Raw genomic sequence first — 11,031 nt, forward strand, 5'->3', positions numbered from 1 at the left:
GCCCCCAATTTTTGCTCTATCCTAGATCTTTTACACTGTCCTCTTCCTCTTTTGTCAGTCAGGGAGCAGCTGGGGCTGAAGGTCTGGTCTTGGACTTGATGCCTCTCTTGCGAAGTCATGGTGGGGGGAGTTTGGGAATGTGGAGGACAGGGATCAAAGAGTAGTGAAACAGCCTTCAGCCTATAATGTATTTCTCGCAGCTGTAACTTCCATGTGTAGCTAAAAGAAAGGCATTTGGGGGCAGAAAAGTGTATGTACCAGTTTGTAATTAACAAGATAACAGTTGCGACTTGAAGCTGTAAGTGAGAATAGGTGGTCTTAGTAGCCTGGACCTAAGGAGATCAGATTGTGCTGATGAAGCAGGCTCAAATTTGTTAATTGGTTGCGCTCGTAAAGCTATGCTCTTTGTACAAATACTATACAAATGTCAACTTGATGCTAATAGGTGAGATATAGATTGATCGCGCTGTTCCAGCTCCTTTAATATTTGCATTTACCTTTCTCATTGTTATCTGTTCCCACTATTATTTAACCCTGCTATTTTTTTTTTTTTACTTTAAACTGCAGCTAATCAATAACATTCTAATGAATGTATGAAAGTGGGAACCCACTGCATTGATGGAGTAATGGTTTTTCAATGGTTGCTAGTGATAAACACCTCTGGTTTGTTCTCAGGTCTTCATGAAGTCTGTGAAGTTAGAATGGGTGCTTGGGAACATTGCTGCAGCCCAGGAGCTTTGTGAGGAAGCCCTGAAGCACTATGAGGACTTCCCCAAACTGTGGATGATGAAGGGACAAATTGAGGAACAAAAGGAGCTGGCAGAGAAAGCACGGGAGGCTTATAATCAAGGGGTAAGATGCATGTTAGTGCAAGTTTGCTTTGTGCTTCTGGTGTGGAGAGATGTCTGTCTGTGAGTCAAAATGGAGAGGGCTCTGTCCCAGACTAACCGAAGAGATGATTTCTGTTCTCTCTGTTGTTGGTTAAAACAATAACAGAACAAAACAAAAAACAATTAGGACCTTGAAATAAGCAGGAAGAATTTCTCTTACCCAGTATCCGTGTGGAAAATTCACTTTCTTGCTTGAGAGAGGTTGCTGTATGCTCGACTCCTCACTGGTAGGAAAAAAAGTAATTGCACAATAACTCTCTAAGACCTGTAAAGACTAAAAGCAGAACTCTTAAAAGAAAAGCCTCCTAACGAGCTCTTAGATACACACAGTAAAAGGAGGTGGCCTACAGAGCACTCGTGTCTCTTTTAAATGGTAATCGGTGTCCTTGGGTATAAATGCTTCTGAAACTCAGAACTTTCAGCCATGAAAGTAATATGGAAGCAGGTTTCTGCCAGTGTCGATATCCTAATGACTTCCCGGGCTTCAGAGGCAGCCTGTTTCCTGCACACTCTGTTGCTGTGGTTTGGTTATGTATAAGAGCCCTCCATTTCCAGACGGAGCAGAAATTGTAGATGTGTTATTAAGGGAGGTGTGTTCTTTCTCTTGCTACTGGGATAGCTCAGTCATGGTTGATGTACCCGACTGTTCTGGGTATAGGAGAAACTTCTGTACTGTTCTGTGCTGTAAGACTAACTAGGAGAAATTTCAGCGACGTAATCAACTTTCTCTCTTCTTGTAAACTCTCCAGAAGGATGTAGGGAGGGAAGTTCTTTTCTATAGGGGTTACAAGACTTTTTTTTTTTTTCCCAAATCTACATATTACCATACTTTTTTTTTTGAACAGTTGAAAAAGTGCCCCCATTCCATACCCCTGTGGCTTTTGCTGTCCAGGCTGGAGGAGAAAGTTGGGCAGTTGACTAGAGCAAGAGCCATCTTGGAAAAGTCTCGCCTCAAGAATCCAAAGAATCCAGATCTCTGGTGAGTTGTGTGGAGATGAACTGAATTTGGGCTACAAAGCCAATGCACTCTTCGGGCCAGCTATTTTACATCTTCTCAGCTATCTGAGCCTAGAACTTATGACCATGCCCGTCCTAGAGTTTCTTCTGGACTAACAACTTTTTCTGAATACCAGAAATGCTTTGGTGATCCTGGCTAGTATGTAGCTACTCTAAGGAACTGGGGACTAGTTACTACTTTACTGATAGTTGTAGTGCACAGAGCATGAAAACTCAGGGATCTTTTATTTCTGTTATAGTCCCTTTTTCAGATTGTTTTTGATTTAGGCTATTATAGAATAAAGGTCGTGTTTATTTTTAGACAGAGAGGAATGGGAAGATGTCAGTCACCTACATGTATTCAGAATGTGGGCAGATGTTTGCAATTTCCAGTGACCTTCATGTGACTTGCTGTTTGTTTCCGCATAGTGAATACGTTGTCATAAATATCATCACTGAGTCTCTTCCTCACCAGGTTAGAGTCTGTGCGATTAGAGTACAGAGCTGGGTTAAAGAATATTGCAAATACTCTGATGGCCAAGGCATTGCAAGAATGCCCCAATTCAGGTGAGCTGGATCTCATTTCTATCTTAAACACGGTCATTTTGCCCAGTTGATAAAGGCACATCTTTTCCCAAGATGTCCTTTCTGGCCAGGTCTCAAAATACTATGTTTTGGAGAGGTGTCAGTCATCCTTCTGCAAATGAAATTTTGAGGGTCTTTGTGAATAATCCCCGTTGCTTTGTGCTATCTTGCACCAGAGAGGTTATGGGTTGGTGTTCGTTCCGTTTCGCTGCAGTATCCGGTATATTATTGGGTCTGTGGTCCACAGTTTGTCCCCGCGTTTCCTGGGAAAGCATCTTGGATATGGGTGGCTTTCCTCTGAAGCTGATAGAAGTCTGCCAAGGTTTAAAACTGAAGAAAGACTCTCGAGTGTTTGTAGTTAGGAAGTTCAGCGGAAAAAGAATGGGTTTTTCCCTGTCTCATTGGAGTACAGCTGGCCATAGGAGACTTCCCGTTGTTGGTTTGCCTGCACTGGTTGCACTGCTAACTGTGTGCTTAATAACTTGTGCTGGCAGCAAATTTCAGTCGTGGTCACGATTAGGGGATCATGTACCATAACTGTTTAGTCCTGGTTTTTGATTATCTTAACTCATTTAAGAAAAGGCTAATAGGTCATATAATGTAAGTCAGTTGGTTCTAACCAGCGGTGGAAACATTTGCCTCTTGGGATGGGAGGAGAAAGTGCATAATGCTTCCCTATTTTTTTTTAGCAGAAGTGCGGGAAGACTTAAACCAGCGGTGGAAACATTTGCCTCTTGGGATGGGAGGAGAAAGTGCATAATGCTTCCCTATTTTTTTTTTTTTTGAGAATTGCGGGAAGACTTAATTATTTAAACATGTTGACATCTTTGGAGAGAAGATGTCACATAACTACAAAATGTAGTAGTCTACTGCAGGGCAAGCCTTTTTAGCTTGCCTTCAGGCTAGGTTTTGAAAGGTGTTTAACTGGTGGCTGCTTAAGTCCCAGTGGAATAATTGGGAATTACGTGACTTCTATGACATGATAAACTCATTGCAAGCTGCTCACCATGCGAGTGGGTCAACAAAGCAATACCACCCAAGTCCCACTTTGTTTTGTGAATGACCTAATGCTTAATGAGTGTTTGCCACCGCAGGCTTTTTTTACAGAATCTGCCTGTTGCTATGGAAATGGGCAGCAGGATCTCAGTTTTTGTTTAAATAAAATCGCTTCCGACTCTATCTAAAAACTCTGCAAACCAGAATAAAAGCCTGCAGGAATTAGCTCGTTGGACACCTACAGTCATGTAAACCAGAGACTTGCGTCCATCGATTGCTGAATTGATTCCCGGTTGCTTATGCCTGATGTAGGCAGGCTGCACAAAGAGTAAAATTGAAATATAATGGTGTTTGTGTCCTCAGCAGGCCTGAAAATAGAGGCCTGAAAAATGTGGTTTGACCCTATATATAAAGAGGAAGAAGAGAAGAGTTCTGCTCCAGTCTCTCACCGCAGTCATCAAAGCTTGTGTATATTCCCGTGGTGCAGTTTATGGGAAGCGAGAGCGCTTTGATAGAGTCCTGGCAGACACGAGCTTTCAGGCTTTGCTTTGAAGTGATCAGCAGGTATGGTTGGCTGACATGAGAAACTGAAGATTTCATGCTCCTCTGAGCGTATTTCCTTTCTTGCTTTTGGCAGCGAAAGGAACTAGGGATTAAACCCAGCTTTCCTGGACCTACTCTGTCCTTCATCGTATGTGCGGAGAGCCAGCATCAATAAGACTGTGGTGCTCTTTGGCACCCTTGAAACCGCTTCCAAACGGTGTACTTTGCACCTTCTGGGACTTCTTCTGCCACTGCAGTTTCCCATTCAGGCAAATGGATATCTTTCACTTTTGAAATGCTGAGTTGCCCTCCCCTGTTCCACTGCTTGCAATGTCTCATCTGAAAGGCGTGAGCTCTGGGTTAGCGCACACCAGCGCAGGGAGCGCTGAAGCTGCAGGAGGGTTTATGGTACAGAGACGTTCAGAACTGAAGGTCCAGCGTGGTGGAAGCGATAGCTAAAAATTCAGAGTACCGAATGAAGTATCCATGCAGAAAGAGTGATCTGGGATGAGGTCGGGGCATGGATAACCACCAGGGTGGGGGCAGTAGTGCTGCTTGTGTTAGAGAGCACTGGCCTGATGACAGGATGGGGAGGGTTAATCTCGGAAATAACACTAAACAGTCTTCCTGCTTGACTTAAGGAATCCTGTGGTCAGAGGCAATTTTCCTTGAAGCGCGACCGCAACGAAAGACCAAGAGCGTGGATGCTCTCAAGAAGTGTGAACATGACCCACATGTCCTGTTGGCTGTGGCCAAGTGAGTTCCTGCGCTTGATGTAGTAAAAATACCTGTTTCTGTGTGTGGCTGCATCCATGATGAAACATTGCACGCGAGCACGACCGTGTGATTCTGGCTGCAGCAGCTCTAATAAGCCTCAAAGCAAGTAACAGCTCTCAGGCTGTCTCCTAGTAACTGTGCCAATCTCGCCCTTGATTCAAAGCAGGGGATGTCAACCTGCCCTCAAGCTGTTCTGGGACCCCTCAAGGGTCTGGGACTGCGGCACAGACAACGATACGTTCACACGGAGTCCTTTTCCAGTGCTGAAAAATTGCTATCTTTGTGTCCTTTGAAAGGGATTTCAGTGTACCTTCAGATGAACTAGGCTTAATTAAGTTTTATAGGATATGTTTTAAGTATTTCTGAAACTAGGGACAATTTTTGCTGGTTATTTTTCAATTTTTATGTGGCTGACTGTGTATTCTTCATCTTTTCTCTCTATCCTAGATCCTGTCAGATCTTTTTTTAATCCTGAGCTAAATTCTGTCCTGTTGTAGTCTTCTCCCCTCCTGAATTTCTGCTATGTCAGTTTTCTTCAGTTGTGGCCCTTCCTGGAATGCAGACTACCAGTCATACTGTAGTTTGCTTCTCTGAAACGGGAAGATAATCTACTAGGAATTGTCAACTTGTCTAGATCCAGTTGTGAGGCTTCCAGTGATGAAAAGCCAGTGTTAGAATTGACTCACGCCATATCCTTTCTGATCTGATGTGCAAACAGCTCTACAGCAGTCGTGATTGGAACAAACTTAACTTTTCTTCCTTTGAAGAAAGAAATACCAGAAGAGGTTAATGCAGGAAGCATTTTGTCCAAACAGTTGCCCAATTCTTTCACAACCCTTTTTTATAAGCCAAAGAAAACTGTAGGATACACTCCAGTGACTGCAACACTGGGTTCTGCCAGATAATGACAGCTGACTTGTTCAGCTTTAGCAGCAAGTGAGAAAAATGCTAACTTTTGCTTTATGGAAACTGCTTCCAGGCCCCTTCTGGTGCAACCTCAGACAGTTTAGCAGCTAATCCCAACATAAACAGCTTCCACCTCCCATCACGACTTGCATGTGGGTACAGTAATACCATAGTGTCACACATCTGTGAAAAACTTCTGTTAAATAGGTTGCTGAAAATGGCCACTACCTGCAGGTGTTGAGCCTCTGCTGTCATTGTTCATGCTCTTTTAAATCACAGTTTATTTAACATGGAACAATCAAGAGTATTACAGGGCTTAAAAACAATCACATAAGCTGTATAATTTTATGACTGGCTAAGCTCTTTATGAGTGATGGCTGTCTGATTTGATAAAGACCTTACTAGCTCAAATGAACTGTTTAATGCAAAGGAGTGAAACTAAGAGACTATTGACTCAGCTGGGTAATTACTGGGGAGAAATTTCAGAATTCACCAGTACCTTTTTGAAATGGCAGCGGTTGGGCTGGGTGCCAGGCAGGGATTTGAGTGTGGAAGCTTACGTGCTCGCCTTTCCTTGTAGAGTGGAGCTGACGAGATAGGTCTGCTCCACTAGAGCATGCTTCGTGGATGTGAACGTGTGACTGCACACAGCCATGGCTCCAGGAACGTGCGTGCCATTTCAGCTTTTAGAAGTTATTTAATTGTCAGATGCTAAAATCGACTTGAAATATTAAGAAATTGGAGGAGAGGAAATAGATGTAGGCATAAGATCCTCTCTCTTTCTACGCCAAATCTGGAACAGCAAAATTAAGCAACTGAGTTAGCAAAGGTTGAGCTCAGAGAATAATACTTCCCTTCTCAGGAGGGTCTCTCTCTTCCTGGGGCTAAGTTAACCTGCTTCACGAGGGGGAGAGTGAAGAGGAAGCGGTGGATGTTCTTTTCGGTCCTCTCGTATCTCTTCCCTTCCCAGGGGAAGGACAGTCAGCAGATGCCTACAAAACCTGCTGTTTCCTTCTTGGGAGAGCAAATAATTGAAATGCCTGTAGAGCCTTTAAGTGGGAGTGCTTGCAGATTGGCATGTTCCTCTAAAGAGGCTATTTGTCGGCTCACTTTTGCTTTTCTCAACAGGCTGTTCTGGAGTGAGCGTAAAATAACCAAGGCCAGAGAATGGTTCCACCGAACAGTGAAGATAGACTCTGACCTGGGGGATGCCTGGGCTTTCTTTTACAAATTTGAGCTCCAGCATGGCACAGAGGTGAGTGTGTGCCTGGGAACAGGGAGCTGGGGAAGGCAGCAGGAATCCCTGGCCGGTGTTGGTTACCCAGTCCCGGGGATTGCTGCGGTGCTGGGCTGAGCACGGTGCCGCCGCCGCCTGTGTGGCTCACAGATGAGGCTACGGCTGTCACGCCTGGTCATGAGTGAGCATGAACAGGCCTGTGTGGTGGTTTTTAAAAGGCTCTGTCATTAGCTGAGCTGTCTTTCGGGCTGCTTTGCTGTCCACAGTCATGCTAGTCTGTGCAAAAATCTATGAAATCAATCTTCCTTCTGTAAAACGCAAGCTTTCTCGTAGGACGTTTTCCTGTAACTGCGATGCTGGGTTTGTGTAACTAGTCCCGTTTCTTCACACGTGTCGAGTACAGGTTGCACGTGAACACAGCCGGAGGAACAGTCTGTTCTAATCTCTTACGGCAGTTTTTACTGCCTGGTATTACTGAAATGATGGGAATGTTTATCTTCCAACTTCAGAGAGCCCTCTCACTTGAGGGATCTCATGCAGGTGGTAACACAAAGGAAGTTGCTGCAGTTTCTCTGGTGTAGCCAAAACTTGCTTGACTGTAACTCGGCCAGTTTGTTCGGCGAGGCAGGAGAGTTGCTGCCACTGAATTTTGACTCAGGCTTCGGTACTGCCTTTAGAAAAACAAAACAAGAAACCCACCGTAAGCTTTGGAAGAGTGTTTGAATCAGGGAGGGGGTTGCTAAATTTTTGGCTCTGTGCTGGAACAAACCAGGGCATTAAGAGACTTGCAAACTCTCATTTCTCTTCCTCGTAGGAACAACAAGAAGAGGTGAGGAAGCGCTGTGAGAATGCTGAACCTCGCCACGGAGAGCTCTGGTGTGACGTCTCCAAGGACATAGAGAATTGGCAGAAAAAGATCGGAGAGATTCTCATGCTGGTGGCAGCCAAGCTTAAAAATACCTTCTAGAGTACGCTGGCTTCAGCTGCGTTAGTCATCTCTGTAGGACTTGTCTGCTTACCTGCTTTCGGTGCGTTCACCCTTACAGTGGCACAGATTTCAGAGGACAGGAGGTCGATGGCGATATGAAAGATCTTTCTTCCAGAAAGAAAAGCTGCTTCCTTCTCTTCCCAGTGACAGCGCTCTTGGCTCACACAACGCGGTCGTCAGCTTCCGCAGCACGTCTGGACGTTGTTGCTGGGGTCACGTAGGAGAGACGAGCAGTCGTGTGAGGCTCCGTTGGCATTTTCATTTTGATGCCTGGATCCCCCCTGTAAATACAAGCTTTAATTAGTGCTTGTATGGGTTCTGACGTTTAGCAGTTCCTCTGGTTTCTTCCCTAGCATGCATTCCCGTCCCGTCCTGTCTCCCTTTGTGCAGTTTCTCTAGTGTTTGGCCCATCTGATGCTGGTTCCTTGTCAGCAGATCTGGTTTGTTGCTGTTTGAATACACTGAATGTCCTTGAAGGAGACGAGTGGAGTTCTGCTGGGGGACGACCAGCAGCCGAGGGGAAGGCCTGGGCTAGCCCCTCTTTTATTTTTTTTTTTTTTTAGTGTTGTTTTTTTAGTTTTTTGCCACAAGCCTGGTTTAGCTTGGTCTCCTCTGCTGGCAAGCTGCAGCGCAACTCAAAAGTATTCCTCAAACCTGAGCAGATGGAGCATTTTGTGAAATTCGAGGGCATATTTTTAGAGACCTTTTCCTCAATTTTTAAATGTATATAGTATAACCTTATTCTTCTAGGTGTCTGATCTCATTAAGCACAGTGGTATTTTAAAGTAAGAAGGCAAAATCCAGCAATCCCTGAAGGCCCTTTGGAAGGAACAACCTGTGTTTAGAGTCGTTGAGAGACTGTGCACTTTTACAGTGGCAGCTGCTTTCAGTTGGGATGTTTGGGATGACTCTCTTCAAGTGCAGATGGAAAAAAGGAGATTCATGAGAGGAAATGCTTTGTGTTTGGGACCCTTTATAAGCTGTCTTCAATTTTCTGCCATTGTGATCTGTATTATTTTGACCCCCAAAAACCTGACTTTCTTGTGATCATTGAATGAAAAGCTGGAATGTCTTACATGTTAGGATGTAGCAAAAGTATCCAGGTCTGTGTATGTGCATTCTATAATGTATTTAGTTGGAGGAGAAAACCCCTTGTCACTTGTTTGGACAATATGTATAAAATACAGCTTGTTTTTTTGTTTCCTTACGTTCTCTTTGAATGCGGTCTTGCCCTTTGGCTGGGAAGAGTGCGTCTGATAGCAGAAACCTTTGAACTTATCAGGCTCCCACCACTCTGGGAATGCGTCTGCCAGCGGTGGTTACACCGCCTTGTGCCTTTTGCCAAAAAGGATGAGAAGCCTGTCTTTTAACATTGAAGTAGAAACGGTTGGTCTTGAAGCAAAAGCCTGTTTTTCTTTGGGTTTATAATGGAAACTCTTGTGCTTTCTCTTGAGTAGCTGGTGAAAGTGTGTGAAGCTGCGTTTGTGTTAAGGAGGGTGTAGATCAAAGATGCCCTGTGGAATTGTAGTTTCCCAAAGGTGAGTGAGAGGCCTTGGGAGTTGAGAGACTCGGGGATTTCGTGCCGTCATTGGCATCCTTCCTGTATGTGGGCTTATGCAAAGGGGAAGGGAGGGGAGTTTGGGGAGGAAAATGGAGACGTCAGTCTGTTGTAAAAGAGGAGCGTGGGCATGTGGGAAGGGAACATTGCTAGACCAGGATTTCAAGACTGAGCCAGAAACTGCAGAAGAAAAAAATGCTAAAAAGTAGTTTTCAGCACGTGCTGTCCTTCCTCAGCCCCTCGTGCTTCTCACGCGGCTTTTACTCTTCCTCCATAATGTGATCTGTGTAAGTGCTCGGCCGTAGGGACTGTATCCCACTTCTCCGGGAAGGGAGTACGGCGTTTTGGTTGCTGTGGCACTTCCTAGCGTAGTGATGCGCTTGGGAAAGCTGGGTGCCGGTGGTACATAAATTCCTCTGCCCTGCGATGCTCTCGTTCGGTGGCTGTGGAGTTGAGGTGGGGAAGGACGGTTGGAACCGCGGTGGCGTGCCTTTTCTCGCTGGAGAGACTCCCGACTCGTGTTTGGAGCATCTCCCTTGAGCCAAATACTGTGTGCGCACCCACTGATCAGGATCCGTGCGCTCCCCCTGCTCAGGTGGCAGCACCACATCCCTTAGGGATTTGTTGGGAAAGGCTGCCCGAGAGCCCTGGGGTTGAGAAAACGCACGGGAAGGACTTGCTGGGGAGTCGTTCCTCGCGGGTGGTGAGGGAAGAGATTGCTTCCCAGCGCTGCGCACAGGGATGTGCTGGAAGCCCCAGGCAAGGAGACCTGCGCTGGACGCTGCACCGCGTCCTCGCAGCACCAAGCTCCTTTTGCCACCTGCTCTTTGTATCTGCAGGTTCCCTTTCCCCTGGCCTGGGGGCGTTACGGTCCTTATTTTTGTGTTTTTTTTTTGTTTGTTTGGGTTTGTTTTTTAGATAAAAGGGATCATCGATCTTAGAGCCTTTTTAACGCTTGTGGATGTCTTTGTGTTTTTTTAAATGGATTATGGCACCTATGAATTTTAACTATATAGAGCTCGACAAACAAGTTAGTGGGTCCTGTCGTCAGCGGTATGTTGTTGTGTATGCTGTCGTTCCCACTTCGCATGGAGGAGCATTCTTTCCAAGCTGAGAAGAGCTGGATTATTCAACCATTTGCTTCATTCCTTACTAAAACACACACGTGCTCCACTCTCCAGTGGAGCCTTGTTGCTCTTGTTCATTTCTTTTTTTTTCTTTTCCCCCATTGCATCTTGCACGAAAGCAATCGGAACCGAGTCAGGGCAGTTTTCTGTTGATGTGCCTGTTCAGAACTCGGAGGGGAAACAGGAGGGGGGCTTCGGGACCGCAAGGCGTGTGGGCGCGTTGGGGGGGGGTCTCAGGCTGGACAGTCACTTCGGTTGTGTGTGGCAGGCGGTGGTAGGGGGTGGCCGGGGGTGGTGGGGGCCGGTGGCGCCGGAATGGTAACGATGAACACAGGCGCTAACAGAAATCCAAACTCGGGGTGGTCTTGCCTCCCTGGCCTCTGGCACACCTTCGCCGCCCGAAATACAGCCCCAGCCCTGCTCTGCCT

General features: G+C 45.8%; 1 protein-coding gene across 1 annotated transcript in view; it reads left to right on the forward strand.

The window, feature by feature from the left end:
• Positions 1-9,125, forward strand: part of PRPF6 (pre-mRNA processing factor 6) — a 44,657-nt gene extending 35,532 nt beyond the window's left edge. Inside the window, exons 20-25 of the mRNA XM_009273930.2 lie at positions 676-852; positions 1,736-1,869; positions 2,362-2,453; positions 4,652-4,766; positions 6,822-6,948; positions 7,745-9,125. Of these exons, the coding sequence (XP_009272205.1) occupies positions 676-852; positions 1,736-1,869; positions 2,362-2,453; positions 4,652-4,766; positions 6,822-6,948; positions 7,745-7,897 (798 nt within the window). The 3' untranslated portion in view covers positions 7,898-9,125. The remainder of the gene's footprint in view (positions 1-675; positions 853-1,735; positions 1,870-2,361; positions 2,454-4,651; positions 4,767-6,821; positions 6,949-7,744) is intronic.
• Positions 9,126-11,031: the final 1,906 nt, after the last annotated feature.

Source organism: Aptenodytes forsteri, unplaced genomic scaffold (assembly GCF_000699145.1).
Source record: "Aptenodytes forsteri isolate BGI_AS27 unplaced genomic scaffold, ASM69914v1 Scaffold47, whole genome shotgun sequence".
NCBI lineage: Eukaryota > Metazoa > Chordata > Aves > Sphenisciformes > Spheniscidae > Aptenodytes > Aptenodytes forsteri.